This window comes from Vulpes lagopus, chromosome 9, assembly GCF_018345385.1.
Source record: "Vulpes lagopus strain Blue_001 chromosome 9, ASM1834538v1, whole genome shotgun sequence".
NCBI classification, from domain to species: Eukaryota; Metazoa; Chordata; class Mammalia; order Carnivora; family Canidae; genus Vulpes; species Vulpes lagopus.
The window spans coordinates 69,125,018-69,141,635 of record NC_054832.1 but is presented as its reverse complement, the minus strand read 5'-3'; the positions used below and the strand labels follow the sequence as shown (position 1 = coordinate 69,141,635).

The following is a 16,618-nucleotide window of genomic DNA, read 5'->3' as shown; positions in this document are numbered from 1 at the left end:
CAGTACTGTGGCTGGCTTGTTTACTGTTACATCTCCAAATATTTGTTGAATGAATAGATTAATTGGGCACCATATATTGAGTGCCTCTTCTTTTTACTAGTGTCACTGGCAAGAAAAGGATATTAGAGTCTCAACTGGACAGGACTTATGGAGCCTTTGCTAAACATACTTTTGAACCCTGTAACGCTGTTTTGGCTGAAGATTGAGCTTCAGTTTTCATATTGGAATTACTTTTTAAAAGAATGCCAAGGGATCAAGAACCCAGGGAATACTGGAAAAATGAAAGTGAAGAGCATCGATATAAGAGGTGTTTCCAAAGCCATTAAAAAAAAAAAAAAGGAAAAAAATAGTACTTTGTAATTTTTTTTTTTTGAGATTTTTTATTTATTCATGAGAGACACAAAGAGAGAGAGAGAGGCAGAGACACAGGCAGAGGAAGAAGCAGGTTCCTTGCAGGGAGCCCGATGTGAGACTTGATCCTGGGTTTCCAGGATCACACCCTGGGCCAAAAGCAGCGCTAAACCGCTGGGCCACCAGGGCTGCCCAGTACTTTGCAATCTTAAGGACTTACTATTTGTATTTTTACAAATCATTGGAATCATAGTTTAGTGTGTTTTAGGCTTGAATTTGTTGTTCCTTCAGCCTTACGTGGCCTGCAGCTTCTCCACCAGAATCTCCATTTCTCTAAAAGCACAAGAACCTCCCTTTAGCTTTAACTTGCGGGTAAAGGATGTATCTCCCAAGAGTGTCCTCTTGCTCTTGCCCAGTTGGAAGTATCTTTTCTTTATTCTAAAGTAGCATTTTGATTTTAGGCTTGTTTGTATCACTCAGTGAATAAAACCTTGATCCGTCTGTAGGTGCCCTACATTACAGAATGTTGTTAGTTTGCAGATATGATTTGTGTTGGAAATGCTGCACAGTGTTAGTATCACGCAGCTCACTCCTGTTACTTGACAGTGCTAACAGGTTGAGGCTTTAGGAATATAATTAAGGCAAAACATGAGTAAATGAGGTAGCTTTTAAGCCAGATAAAGCTGGTGAATGTTAGATGAAAAGCATACCTGAGGTAAATGAAAAGTTTCTTCTTATGTACTTTTTCCTTTCCTTGGGAAAGCTCCTGAGAATTTTAGGTTTCATTTGCTTTAAAGGTAAGAGAAGGATTGCCCTCCCTTCCTTCATCTCAGCTCTCCTTTGGTTAACTTTGCGTCCTATCTGTTCTGCTGTTTTACATATGGTGACTTGTTTGTGTGTTTGTGTAGTTTATACATTTTGAACAATGGAGTTAAGGATAAAAGTGATTATCTTTAATTTATGGTAATTTTTTGGACAAGACACAAACACGCTTTGAATCATTTTTATTTACACTTTAAGTATCAGTCATTCTATTTTAGTTCCAAAAGTCCACGGCATAGTCCTTACTATTCCAATTATGATAGAAAACATGTGGAAAGTCTGTCCCATAGTGTGTATTTAAAAATACCTTTGGTATCTAACATTCTCCACGTTTGCTCTAATAAATGAGAGGTTTTAGCAATGCCCTATATGGTAATATCAGATGTTAATGGCATTGATTACCTGTCAGGCAGTGGGAATTGATGGGAAAATGTCCGCTGTAAAATTAAATAGCATTAGGGAAGACTGTACCATGCATGGGCGGGGGGTGCATGGCTGGGCCTGGGAGACTTTGTCAGGGTATTACTGTGAGCTCCAGGTTTTTTCCCCCACATGATTAAGGCAAGCCATCTGTTCTTTGTTAAATGTTTACAAAAACAGCTTTTCTCTAAAAGATTTAAGGAGATGTGGGTCTGGTAAACACTATAATATTTCTGAGCACCTTTTTCACCCTATCTCATATAGTACCAAAACATAATTCTGCTGCATATCAAACAGGATTAATCCCTTTTTTTGTATTTAATCTTTTTTTTTCCTTATGGAAGATTAAAAATTTTAAGGGATACTAATTTATGACTTCATTTATTACTGAAAGGAGCATCTAAAATCATTTGTATGCTAAAATGTGTAGATAAATTTTCACTCTTTTTGTATTAGATGTTCTGTGCTTTTTCTAGTCCATAAACGTGTTCCAGGTATTTCTCATTAGAAGCTAGCACTCTGTTACTGGGGTTAATACCATGCAGATTAAAGCAAGGTACATATACCTGAGATTAATTCACCATTCTAAGCTTTAAGCTTTGTTTACTGGTAGATTTTTCTCTTTCCTTCCCTTTCCAGGGAAGTATTCCAGGAAAGTATTTCCAGGAAATACTTTTTCTTCCCTTTCCTGAAAAATAGTTTGCCCCAAAAAAGTTTGATCTCTAAATCTCTTTTTTTAAAAATATAGCTTTTTCCTTTTTATTTAACATTTGGAAATAATATGTAACAACTTGACTTAAGCAACTGAAGTTTAATCACACAATTAAACCAGACACTCTGAATTCTCAGGTGATGGTAACATGGACAGCACCTTGGTTGGTGTTTATTGAGAGTTTGTGTAAGGGAGAAGTGTGGGGAACACGGTAACTTTTTCAGTGTTTGGCTAGCTGTGCTCTTCCTGTGTGGAAACCTGCTCATGTGGACTCCCACCCCTGTGCTCTTCCTCAGACTTCTGCCCTTGCTTCTTTCTCTTTCTGTATAGCTTTACTCTTTTTCAGGTTCATCTTCTTTCAGCTGTGACTAGGAAAGAGCAATATGTATTTTAAGATTTTCCAATACCATTGGATTTGGAAAGAGACTTTGGAAATCATCTAACCCAAACCTTTCACTTTGCAGATGAAGAAAATGAATGCTGGATGAGTGAAATGATTTTCCACTGGTAATAAAGCTAATGGCAGAGCCCAGACTAGAATTTGTGTCTCTTATCTCATAATTTTGGGCTCTGACTCATATACTAGTGCAGATGGAGAATGTGGGGTTCTTTATTATGTTTTTATTAAGATTTTATGTATTTATTTTTGAGACAAAGCAGGTTTGAACGTGAGCTGGGGGAGGGGCAGAGGGAGAGGCAGACTCCCTGATGAGCAGGGAGCCTGATGCTGGACTTGATCCCAGGACCCTGGGACCATGACCTGAGCTGAAAGCAGACAGTTTAACTGACTGAGCCACCCAAGCATCTATGTTGGTTTCTTTAGTGACCCTGGTAAGCTTTTTCAGGAAGTGATCTTAAAGTTTGGGGGTCTGTCACTGAATACTTTGGAAATCAAATGAAACCCATGGAGCCTTTCCCAGAAGGATGCCCATATGTAAGATTTCAGGAGAAGCAGAGAGTCCAAAGAACACTGGTTCTTAGAAAACCTAAATTCAAATCACAGCTCTGTCTCCTGTTGTGTGACCTTGAGTGATCACATTGCCTCCTCAAACTTTACTTCCTTTCTGTAAGATGGGGGCAGATTGCCACATTTTTGTTGTGAGAGTCAGGTGAACTGACTCCTGAAAGCCCTCAGCTCAGTACATGGCATGAAATAGATGCTCAGTACTACACTGGAATCTAATTTAAAGTACCCTGTTTATGGTAAGCTGTAGCTTCTGGGTTACTCTCGAGTCTTCTGCAGACCTGGACCTGGGCTCTCTTGCCTCCTCCTTTTTGGAGGTGATGTGGTCAGAAGGGTGGGCCTGTAACTTCTTGGGCTCAGCACTAGAGCATCAGCGTCCATACTCAGTTCCTAATTGCGGCTGGTGTCAGGAGTGTAAAGTGCTTAGCACATGCCTGGCACATAGTGAGATTGTTCAGCAAACACTAGATGCCATTATTGTTGTTGTTTCTGTTATACTTACTCTTAAGTATCTGGAGAAACAGATGAAAAAGGAAAAAAAAACCTGAGTAACATTTGCAGATACAACATTTTAAAGTATTTCGTTGAAATACAAAGGTTCATTAGATATCCGAATTTACAGTAGAGTTGATACTGTACCCCTGTGCTGGTTTGAGCTGTCTCTGATCTCAGCTGACCACTCAGCACCCCATCCTGATTGTTGGTATTCTCTACTGTATTTAAGCCCGTCCCTGGATACATTCCTTGTGAATATCAAAAATATCCTGCAAGGCTTACCAGCTCAACTACTTGGATTTTCTGTTCCTCAGTGAAATGTGAAAATGTAAAGCTTTAGTAACTTAAGAAAAACACCCTCTGCATTTCATATTAGTACAAGAAATTTAATGAATCTGAAGTCGCTAAATTTGGATATGTATTTTTAATTTGGCATTTTCATGTCATTTAAATCAGAAATGGCCTGTACCATGGAAGATTTGTGTGTGATACTTGGATTTCAAACTTTCACAGTACTTGAATCGTACAGTGCTCTGTATACCTGTTCTTGTTTAAAAGCGGCTTAATTATATATCTTTAATAAAAGAATTCCATTTAAATTCGTTCTTTGGGTTAAGCTTCTTCCACTGTTTGTCATTCACCAAGACCCACACACGGAGGGGGCTGCTAAGAAATGGAGAGCTAAATGAGAATTATTTTTCTTCCTGAACTAAAATTTTTACTGTATTGCTAAGTTACCCTCCTTTTTTGTTGTTGTTGTTGTTGTTTAACTATTTATGTAAAAGCTTTCTTGTTTTTTAGATGAGAGAAAAAGGTAGATTTTAAAGTATATAGTTGGTAAAATATTTGCTACTTTGAGTATAAAGTTTCAGAAGCATCAACTACTAACTTTCAGTTCCTTTCATTGATCTGAAGAATGATAAACTAATTTCAATTCCTATTTGTGTCTCTTAGCATTCTCCATCGGAGCCCTTTCTGGAGAAACCAGTGCCGGATATGACTCAGGTTAGTGGACCGAACGCTCAGCTAGTGAAGAGTGATGATTACCTGCCGTCCGTAGAACAGCAGCCACAGCAGAAGAAGAAGAAAAAGAAAAACAACCACATTGTTGCAGAGGATCCCAGTAAAAGTTTTGGTAAAGATGACTTCCCTGGTGGGGTTGATAACCAAGAACTAAATAGGAACTCACTAGATGGGTCCCAAGAAGAGAAAAAGAAAAAGAAAAGGCCGAAGGTAAAAAAAGATCCGAAGGAACCGAAAGAACCCAAGGAGAAAAAAGAGCCCAAGGAACCCAAGACCCCGAAAGCCCCTAAGATTCCCAAAGAGCCAAAGGAAAAGAAAGCAAAAACTGCCACGCCAAAACCCAAATCCAGCAAAAAGTCAAGGTAGGCTGTGGGCAGAAATCACCCCCCTCCAAACAGTCTAGAAATGCCCTTGAAAGGGGGTGGGGGTGGGGCAGAGGGGCTGCACTTTGATTTTTGCCATCGGATTCCTTTCTCTGATACCCAAACTAAAAAGTTACGAGTTTTGTTTGTACATTCTGAAGTTTAGGAATCAATTACTATAAACTGTTTGTTTGGATGGTACATTTTAGACTTCATTGGGTAAAAAGTCTTTGTTTAAAATCATTTGCGTGTATTTTTGTGAAAATTTGTCACTGAGCAAACAGAACCAAATTACCAGCTTAATTATTTGTAAGCCTAGACCAGCAACCTCATTTTCAAGGACAATGCAAAACAGGGAAAGAAGGATTACAGAAGCAAGATAGGTCACTATATTTCACTAAGCATTTCAGCCCTGTTTCCCAGAAGTTGAAAGAGGAGAATTAATTCTCTCCACTTGGCGGAGTAAGCCTTCCAGGGGCAGGGTTGAAATGCTAGTGGGCAACGTGGGAGAAATCAAATAGCAGTTATCCATTAGATATGCATGCAAGAATAGCATGCGCTTTAGCTTCTAGGAAATACCCTCCTCCACTCCATACTTCCCTCTGTACTTCCCCCACCAACTCTGACCCCCCAGAAGGCATATTTACTCAGTAAGAAAAGCTGAGAGGAGAAGACATTGAAGACTAATTTTTTTCATTTGTACTGAACATTTCTTACAACTGTTCTGAACCAATTCCAAACATCTGAATCTATTTTTCAGAATATGGCTCATGTTAGAAAATATAGTTTCCAGATGGAAGTATGGTCAGACTTGGTTAATCTGAACCTGTTTGCCAACTTCATTAGAAAACACACTCCACCTCCTACCCCCATGTGCATACATATACACACACACACACACGTGTGTGTACACATGCATCCTCAGTTCTGTGACAGACATGCTTGACCTGAACTTTTTGAGCTCGCTGGCCTGTAAACCTTTGCCTTGTAGTCTTTCCTGTGTGTGTATGTGCAGATACAGAGAAGAGATGATTTCTGTGAATACAGAGATGTCCCTGCAAAGGAAGAGTGAAGTCGGATTTTCAACTTCTGCTAAAAATATCTATATAACCCCAAATAGGCTATTTTATAGAGTTTTGAAAGTTTATATGATAGTCATTTAAAAATTTTTGTCATCGGTACTTTTTATGGTGCCGAAATAACTGAATTCTATTCAATGACTCAATCTTATAGATAACTTAATACTTGCATTTACTTAGGAACATTCTTTGATGCCTCAGTATGTGGTTTCTTAATTGAAAACCTTTATTTTTCCCCCTATGAACACCCTTCTAAACCCACAACCCATTATGAATTTTGTTTTCATTTACTTAAATATTTCATTAAGTACTTATTCTTTGTAGGTACAGTGTTAAGTGTTAGGTTGTGAGCAAGAAAGATGTGGTTAGAATTTCAGTCTGACTTATCAAGGGTTTTTTAGAACTATAATTCCCTAAAAGCTAAGTATTGTGGTTTTGATTAGGTAGAAATGTGCTTATTTTTTTCAAGGAGAAATTGCAGCAAAATTGTAAAAGAATGTTTTATTATTATTATTATTATTATTATTTTAAAACTTGAAATGTAAGAGTCTGTGTGGGTTTTTTTTTTTTTAAAAGATTTTATTTATTTATTAATGGGAGAAGCAAAGACATAGGCAGAGAGTGAAGTAAAGCAGGCTGCACGCAGGGAGCCTGATGTGGGACTCAATCCCGGGACTCAAGGATCACGCCTTCTGCTGAAGGCTGGCACTCAACTGCGGAGCCACCCAGGCATCCCTAAGAGTCTGTGTTGTAAAGAACCTTCCTAGAACTCAGAAAATATATCACCAAGACTAGCTTTAGCCTCAAAGTCTATCTGCCTTTAGGTTTGTTATCTTTAATTTTTTTAATCTGGCACCTAATGATAAACGTTGATTAAAAAAAAAAAAGAAAAAACCTGCACTGTGTCTTGGGTCTTGTCATAAATTTCCAAGTATATTATGTTCAAGTCCTGAGTCTACATTGACCTAGTCTTGTCTTTAAAAAACATACTTTAGCCTATCCTTGTCTCTTGTGGGATATGTTAGGGCAGATATTTAAAATGAATGCTGTATTTAACAGTGAAACTTGTTAAAATTTTCCCAACAACTGTAAGCAAGTGTTAGGAACTTGTTCTGGGCACCTGTGCTGCCTTGGTACAGAGAGAGGCCCTATCTTTACCCACCAGAGAAAGCTCCAGTGTAGGTCTCATCTGCATGCTCCCAGCTGCTCATCCTGAGGTTTGAATTGTCTCTGCAGAGTAAATTTTTGGCATTGCTGAATCTGAGTAATGGCTCTGCATTAGTCACATGTTTTTGGTAGGAGAAAGGGCATGTGATTATTTTCTCCCAAGAAGAGTGTTTGGTACATCTCTCCCCCTCTGTGTTGCTTTAGACGAACAGTCTCAGCGAATGCCTCCTATAAGTGATAGCTGTTTTTCCCCAAGTGGTATAAAAATAATTGAGTAGAACATTTCTGTTGAGTGTGGAGATGTGCATGCAGAATGGGGGCTGGTATAACATGGCCAAAACTCAGGCCATGCCTGGAGGGGGCCTGGGGATATTTGGCCCTGGTGCCTTGACCACTCGTCAGGCCATTGCTGGTTTATAACAGAGTGTGTGAGAACATTCCTGGGTGGCTTTCCTGTCATCGATGGTCAGATGGGGCCGGCTGTCCAAGAATATGGTAATTGAACAGAGATTTTCAGTAGATTAACAAACCAACCAACCCACTGTTTTGTTGAGCCAGTTTCTATTGGCCAGATGAATGGAGTACGTCAAGTTGTGGTCTTGTGTTCTGCTAAGTCTAGGAAGGAAATAGCATCCCTGAAGCACAGATAAGTGGAATGCATACAACTACATGTAAATTCTGAATAGCATAGCAGAATAATTATGTAAATTGAATATGCAGTGATGAAGGTAATAGGGGGTTTGGGTTATGTTAGCACTGGGGTTGAATTGCCATAGCAGTTTGCTTTTAAGCACTGGAATACAGCAGTGGCAATTTTGTTTTGCAAAATGTTATGTGATACCAGTTATTTCCATCCTTGAATAAGTTAACTTGATGAATTTGTTTATACAGAAAATAATTTTCCTACAGAGGGTTGAAATAGAAGGGAATAAACAGAAGTAAAATGAAAAATTTAGTGTAGAACTACTCACACATCTTTCCTGTTCAGCCCTGTATGCTGTATCATTAATTGGTGACGTTCTGCAAAGAAATGTGCTGCCCTCTGTGCCAGTGGTGATGGAAGTGACCCACTCGTGGTCTGGCTTGCTCTGCATTATATCTGTGGCAGGGAGAGAGCTTGTTTTGCATCATTCACACACTCTTGGTAATAAAGGACATTTAGAAAGGGTGGCTGTTATCAGTGGGCTGATTTTGTGTGCCTTTAGGATGTCCTTCTCACTACCTGCCATTCTGCTTCATTCTGTAAAGTGGATTGAATTTGTGGCCATGCCCAGCAAACTGACCCTTTTTGGCAACCAAAATATGATTATATTTGTCTTGTCTATCCAAGATCACTAAAAGAATCCATCCACAAGCTGTTACATAGAATGGTAGGGAAACAGAAAAAAAATTAGCATTTCAGGAAAAGACATTTAAAATCTTAAAAATGAGAAAAATGGGCCTCATTCCGCTTTTCTATTAGAGATGTATCTTTCTTTCCTCTTTACCTTGTATGTTAAATATATATTTTTCTACCCATTTTTTTTCCTAGTGCTCTCCCCAGGTGTCCTTATAGCTTTCAAATATTGGCAGTAAATATTGAAAATAAAAGCTAAGACATTTGTGGGCTGGAGGGGATGCCATTTTGCATATGGAAGGATTCAAGTAGCTGAAATAGGAGGATTTGCATTCTTCTCTTCAATGTGTTTTCTGTTGTGTATGCACGGGCCTTGTGAAATGAGAGAGAATTTGGAGGAAGCGCTTCCTTTGAATGACTCTTGAAGGATTTAGTGGTCCATTTAGCTATATAAAGATTCTTTGAATGGACATAAAGAAGGGAACTTGGCCAAAGATTGTGACTTGACTAGTGAAGCGCCAGTTAAATGAAGCCGTGGAGATTTGCTTCTGGTGCAGCTTCCTTGCTATTTTCCACCCCCCCAACATTTAAAGTTAGCAGGAAACTAAAATGCACCTTCTAAATTAAGAGTGATGAATTACTTTATTTTAAAATGGACAGTCAACATACTGCTCTTTTTTTTCAAAAACACGATGTACCAAAACCATGTAAAGTGGGTTTTTTTGTTTGTTTTTTTGTTTGTTTGTTTTGCAAACCACAGTATCATTATCATTAATATTTATGTGGTAACTTTATTCTGAGGAATTTTGCTTTTCAGATGTTGTTTTCTCAATTCTGATCTAAGAAAGTAGCATTTTAACCCAAAGAATATTTTTATTCTGCCAACAAGCCCAACAGCGGTGTAGTTTGGTAACCTAATATATATTTTACAGTGTGCTCTTCTACATGTAAAATTTCTCTGTAGAGATTAGACACAAAAGCAAACCATTAAACTAGTTTTATTTAATAAGTACACAAAACCTGGAGAGTCAGATACCTCTCTCTCAGGTATTTGGTAATAAAATAAATTAAACCCACAGCTTTCCTTCTGTTTTTTTTTTTTTTTCTTTTATGATCCATGATTCAATTTTGACCCACAGCATTGGATAATTGGAAATACTGAATTAAGTATTTTGGACACTCTGCCTGCAGAAGAGGGTACAGATTTTTTTAATGTATGACCACAAAGTGGAGTGTTGAGCCCTTTCAGTATTGGAGAGGAGCAAGGGAGAGAAGGTACCTGTGGGCATTGTGCATCTCTGCTCTCTGGCCTGGCCTGCCAGGTCTGTGGTTCATTAAATCCAAGCTGCAGGTCAGGGATGGGACCAGGTAGGTGCCCTCTTCTCTGCTGGTCTCAAAGGTTATCTTCTCTTTGAAAGAGGCCCATTGGACTTTTTTTTTTTTTTTAAGATTCATTTATTTGAGAGAGCAAGAAAGCATGTGAGCAGAGGGAGGGGCAGGGGCCAGAGAATCTGAAGCAGACTCCTGTTGACCACGGAGCTGGTCTCGGGGCTCAGTCCCACAACTCATGAGATCATGACCTGAGCCGAAGTCAAGAGTCGGATGCCTTAACCGACTGAGTGACTCAGGCACCTCGCCATTGGGTCTTTTTAATTAGAAATCCTTTTTTCCTTTAGGATGACCGTCTCAGTCTTTCTCTTGCCAGTGATAGACCACATTATCATCCTTCCTCTATCTGATTTGTTTTAAATCAGCTGAATGAGCAGGGAGGGAGTAGTTGTCAGCCACTCTTTAGCACAGACCGTACTACCATTAGCCACGTGTGGTTTGGTTCATAGTCCTTGTGGGAAGAGAATGCCCAACAACATGGACCCTTAAAAAGCAGGTCTTGCTAACTCCTGCCCTGTGTTAGATGCAGGACTGGACCACACTGGTCTGCAAAAGTTTGTTTCTGCCTGTCCAGGGAGCTGGAGTGGACTTGAAAGTGGTGGCTGGCTGCCACTGTGGTTGGATGTGGGAAAGGGTGGCATAGACTCCACCTCCAGCTCTCATTGCACCCATCAGATGAAAGTTGAGAGGCAAGGAGCTCAGGGTGGTAGTGGAATGTTAAAGGGGGATTTTTCTGGAGATACATTCCCTTGAAGACTTTCTTTTTTTTTTTTAATTATTATTATTTAATGATTTTATTTATTTATTCATGAGACACACAGAGAGAGGCAGAGATACAGGCAGAGAGAGAAGCAGGCTCCGTGCAGAGAGCCCGACGTGGGACTCGATCCTGCGACTCCAGGATCACGCCCTGGGCCGAAGGCAGGCGCTTAACTGCTGAGCCACCCAGGGATCCCCCTTGAAGACTTTCTTAAGTGGAATTTTAGGGTGGAACATATGTTGTCATTGAACATGTGGTTGTGATGTTAGAATTGGAAGATAAAGAGCAGAAGAAATCATGGGCTTAATTTTTAAATAATTATTAAAAACTATATACAAAAATGCTTTTGAAAAGTATGAAGACCTATACAAAGGCAAAATTTGTCATTTGATATACAAAGATCTTTCTGCTAGGTGTCTTCTGCCCAGGTAAGGGCCCCTTTGAGTCTGGGTGCTGTGTAAAGCCACCCTGAGAGCATCATTAGCCATCTAAAACACCAGCCTTCCCTTTAGCTTCTCAGAGAAGTCTGCGTGGCCTAGCTTTAAAACGTTATCTAGGAGAGGGGAACTCTGGGTGGGTTCCCACTCTGTCTGGGTGGCTCAATGCCTGGGTGGCTCAGTTGGTTAAGCATCTGCCTTTGGCTCAGGTCACAATCTCAGGGTCCTGGGATTTAGTCCTGAGTTGGGCTTCCTGCTCAGTGGGGAGCATGCTTCTCCCTTTCCCTCTGCCCCCCACCCCATGCTTTCTCTGTCTCACATTTTAAAAACATTTAAAAAAATAAAAATGTTAACTAAGGAAAGTTATATGTAGTACCTGATTGAAATGTGGATGAGCAGCATGTCTCATTTGTTGTATTGGCCATGCTGGCAGATCAGAGAAGCTCATTATGAATCTAGGGAATGGGGTTCTAACTGCCAGACTTAGACCAGTATCCCCTTTCCAGGATCATGGGAACGCTGTGGCTAAATAAGAGTGGCATTTTTAGTACATGCACAAGGAACCACATCTGTGCCCTACTGTTTGGCACTTGGAAGAATATGCTATAGTAAAAGAGTGCTTTTTGCATCAGTTTTGTAATGTCTGATTTATTCAGTTCTTATGTTGCAGAACAGTGCCAGGCAGTGTCACATAGCCACAGTGGCTAATGTTTATGTTGAGCTTCTGTGATGAGATAATGTATTAACTAACTAGTGTTCTTTTCCATGCTACTGGAAGATCTTAATTCAATCCATAATTCAGCAACCTTTAGTTTTTCAATGAAAATTCGTGACTGCATGATGAGTCTTTTTTCCCCCCATCTAGAGCATATTCATTGTATTAAAAATGGATTTGGCTCCTTCAGGAGGCTTTCTATCACTCTTTTCTTTTCTTTTCTTTCTTTTCTTTTCTTTCTTTTTTCTTTTCTCTTTTCTTCTTTTCTTTTCTTTTCTTTCTTTCCTCTCCTTCCCTTCCTTCCTTCATTCCTTCCTCTTTCTTTTCTTTTCTTTTCTTTTCTTTCTTTTTTCTTTCTTTTCTTTTCTTTTCTTTTCTTTTCTTTTCTTTTCTTTTCTTTTTTTTCTTTTCTTTTCTTTTCTTTCTTTTTTCTTTTTTCCTTCCTTCCTTCCTTCCTTCCTTCCTTCCTTCCTTCCTTCCTTCCTTCTCATTCATTTTTAAATAAGGGGCAACTCTGTAGCTATCATCAAGATAGGGTTCTGGTGGTACTGGAAGGCTACCCAGAGATGGTCCCAAGTAACAGAAGACATTCACCAGCAAAGGTTCCAAAGGCCTGAGGGATACCCTAAAAGGCCAGGCACACACTGGACTCTATGGAGATCTCTATGAGGAGGTTAGATGCCTTCAGACCAGTTCCAGGACTCTGACGTGGGCCCTGAAACCAGACAGGTTTAGCTCTAGTCCTAGCAATGCCACTTCTTGGGCTGAGCATGTAGCCTGTCTGACCATCAGTTTCTTCATCCTTGGAAAGTTCGATTGTAAAATGTAAAGGTAAGGCATGTTGAGTTGAAATATACTTTAATTTTAAATGAAGGCAAGTTAGGTTTCTGTATCTTTTCTAAAAATTTAGCATAGTGAATGTTCTTAAGGAGTACTTGGTGCTCGAAGAGCTATTTTAAGGTAACAATTTAGATTACATTAAATGTCTTAGAGGTGTTCCAGCCAGTGACATTCAGAGAACTTAAAAAAAAAAAAAAAGCCTATTAATTTGTCAGTGAAATCTTATGTTTGTTGTTCAGAAATAAAATAGAATTCCCTCCCCTTCTCTCTCTTTTTCTCTTCTCTGCTCTTCCTCTTTCTCTTTCTCAACCATCTTCAGAAGTGGGGTGAGGAATTTATGGGTAGAGTTTAGGAGCTGAGGGGGCAAGGTACCCACTTGGAGGGAACCATGTGGCACCAGGCTGGCTGAGTTGCTGGGGGCCAGAGGGCATAAGTGTGCAGGTCAAGGGTCTTGGTCACACCCCGCCATTCCCACCCGGCCGCTATCTGCCCTGTGGAGCATCCCAGGGGGTGGGCAGTCTCCCGAGCACGCCCAGGCCTTCACCTGGCGAGCTCTGATTGCCTTCGTGGGAAGGAGTTGGCCTGTGTGTTTATTGTGTGTTGCGCAGTTTGTCTATTTCATCATTAGTTTATTCTGTCACCTGCATTTTATTATATTCGAATTCAGCCATTAAATAAATTTTAGTCTAAGGACTTTCTTTAAACAATTTATTTTTGTTTTGTTGGGTTAAGTTTACATGATGATTTCATATTTTATTTTTAGTTTGACACTTTTAAGCTTTTAGTACTTTGTCTCTTTTTTCCTTTGCGTTTCTTTTTTGAGGTTTAAAAACTTAGAGGAAAATCCTCTACTCATGGCGCAGCCTGGGTGGCTCAGCGGTTTAGCGCCGCCTTCAGCCCAGGATGTGATCCTGGAGACCCAGGATCGAGTCCCGCGTCGAGCTCCCTGCATGGAGCCTGCTTCTCCCTGTCTGTGTCTCTGCCTCTCTCTTTCTGTGTCTCTCATGAATAAATAAATAAAATCTGTAAAAAAAAAAAAAAATTCTCTACTCAAGTTGAAAGACTTGATGCATTTCTTTCTACCACCATTGGGCCCTTGACTCTAACAGCTTATTACAGTTTTTATTCTGGCAGCCTGGATTTTTTAGAATTACAGCGCAGCACAAACATTCCATGCCAGAAACATCTCTCTCACTTCCCATCCATTAGTTTTGATTCTTCATTAAAAAACCTTTTGAGCATATAAAATATAAGGATATCTTTCAATACCTTTTACTCTTCTTCTAAAAGATTATAGGATGACATTTTGGCTTGAGTCCCTGAAGGCAAATCTGATTAATCTTCATGACCCACACCTCAAGGTTGATTTTTCCCAGTGTGATGAGAATCTTCACTAACTTACCCCATCTGAAGTGTCTGTCCGAGAACTCCCTCCCAGTGTCCAGACCTTTACTAACCATTTTCTCATCACATGTGGTTTCTTTTTAAACTGCGTTTCTTTTGAGGACTTAGATCCGTAGGCTGATGCTGATCAATGTTTAACTGCATTCTGTTTTGCAATAAATCAGGGCAGCTAGCTAGATATCTAGTAAGTTCTGGCCCTTGGCCTGTTTAAAAGCTTGTACTCATCCTCACAAAAAAAAAAAAAAAAAAAAATTGTTATCTCTGTGCCATGTCTTCAGTGGAATGAGTTCATGCCACCCCATTTTAGGTACTTCCACTTAGGCCTTCATTGCAGACTCTTACGGTCAGAAGCTGAATATGAACCCTTCAGGGTACGGAATGTCCTTAGCACTTTCCTCCATATAACATGTATTCTCCAAATACAGAGTTTGTGTTCCTGGGTTCTCATGAAGATGGCCTGTGTTTTGATCACACAGGGGACAATTAAAGCACATTAGAGCCTGGTCTAGCAGTGGTGACTTAAATGTCACTAAGCTATGGACACTGAGCTCATCCAGCTGTCCACCAGTGTGACCATGCTCTCATGATAAAATGTGAAATGAAAATAGAGCTGGTGGAGGGACAGTGCCCTTCAAACTGCTAGCACCCTCCCCAGAATAATGTGCTGCTTCCAGGGTTGGAAGGGCTTCAGGAGTGGGTGGCTCTGTATCTCGGTCTTACCAGCAGTGATGGGAGATAAGTCTGAGGAAATGAAAGAACTTGGTAAAGAGGGAGGGGAAGTATATAGATGTACTGGTTTTGAAAACTTGTGAAGTCTCACTCTATTTTGGTAGCATGTTAGTCCCATTTTACTGAGCTTCATAGCTCTTTCATCATAAAGATAGAATCTCTGTGGGGTTTTCTGAAATGAGTTAATGAGAAAAGCACTTTAGAATAGCGCCTAGCATATCATAAGGGCTGTGTGTGTGTGTGTGTGTGTGTGTGTTGTTGTTGTTGTTGCTACTTGCGCTCTTTAGTTAAATCGATCTGCTAAAGTTGATAAGGAACATACCTGACCAGGCACTAGGAAAGCAAAGATAAATAGGACACACTCTTCCTCTTTCTGAGCGTAAGGGAGATTTGGAGAAAGACAGTCACACATGCACTCATGTGTACACACACACACGGCTTTGGTCTTGGTTCATTGCAGTGAACCACCATTACTACCACCATATTCTGTGTATTTTAAATATCCCTTGTATGGGGTACACCTTATGACATGTAGGTGGAGTCATCTAGTCTGTTTTGGCCAGAAAAGGCTTCCCTGAATGAGTGATGGCCTGGTCGAGTCTTTCACAGCAGTAAATGGAGTTGGGAGGGGAGTGGACGTGGAAGAGATAGGTGTACCCCTTAGGGAGTAGTTCTGTGTGTCTGCAGCATAAAGGGTGGGTGGGGGGTTTGGGGTGTGAGGTAAATAGGAAAATAATATGGTTGCCAGTTGCAAAAATCGCAGAAAGCCTTATATTGCCAATGCAGACTCCGATGTTATTATATATGGAATTGGACTTGAAGCAGAATGATGCAATAAGGTTTACATTTTTGCTGGTCACTGTGGTGATGTGCAGAGGGTGGGTTTGGTTTTGTTTTTGTTTTGGTGGCAGTGCCATGTCCCTGAACTAAGAAGTGTGGGAGGCAGAGCAGGTTTGGGAGAAGAGTGGGAGCAGATATGATTTCTCCAGGATGGAGACCATTTAGGGCCAGAAGGTGAAAGCATTCCCTGCCCACCCCTGGTCTTTCTTGTGATCCCCACTGGTAGGCCAGTGTCGGCTACACCCGTGAGTGGCTGTCCTGTTAGCTGTTTGAGGGTCTGTCTCTCTGCTAAGCCACTCAGTGGCCTCATTCTCAACATTGTAGTGTCAGCTTAAGGGACGTTTCTTATTCGTAATGTTTTCTTACCCCCAGTGGGAGGAGCTGCACTGTTTGTGCCTTCCAGCTTTCCAAATTACAGTTTGGGAGAGGAATGTATGGCTGTGTTTTGGCTCTGACATTATAAAAGGTGAGCTTTGGACCTTAGAGGTTTCAATCATAACTGTGGAGGTAGACTGTGTGCCTTTTCCCCGCAGTCTGGTGGTAGGTCCCCCTACCCGTGGGTCCTGCGGGTGACGAGGCGGTGGGGAGGCAGTTGTGACAGGCAAGGTGTTAGATGATACCTGCCTGAACTAGAACACTGGTCATGGGCATGGAGAGGAGCAGCATTGGAGACCGTCTGCTGCTTTGTTCTTCCAACTTGTGTTGAGGACTGTGGATAAAGGGCTTTCCTTCTCCTTGTGTTGCTTGGGGATTCTGTCTCCGAGTCTGCAGTT

At 40.5% G+C, this 16,618-nt stretch overlaps 1 protein-coding gene across 4 annotated transcripts in view; it reads left to right on the top strand.

The window, feature by feature from the left end:
- The window catches only part of CHD7 (chromodomain helicase DNA binding protein 7), a 191,636-nt gene that overhangs the window by 100,810 nt on the left and 74,208 nt on the right, over nucleotides 1–16,618 (top strand). For all 4 annotated transcript variants that reach the window (XM_041768871.1, XM_041768870.1, XM_041768868.1 and 1 more), the window contains exon 3: nucleotides 4,719–5,149. In XM_041768871.1, coding sequence (XP_041624805.1) covers nucleotides 4,719–5,149 — 431 coding nt within the window. The remainder of the gene's footprint in view (nucleotides 1–4,718; nucleotides 5,150–16,618) is intronic.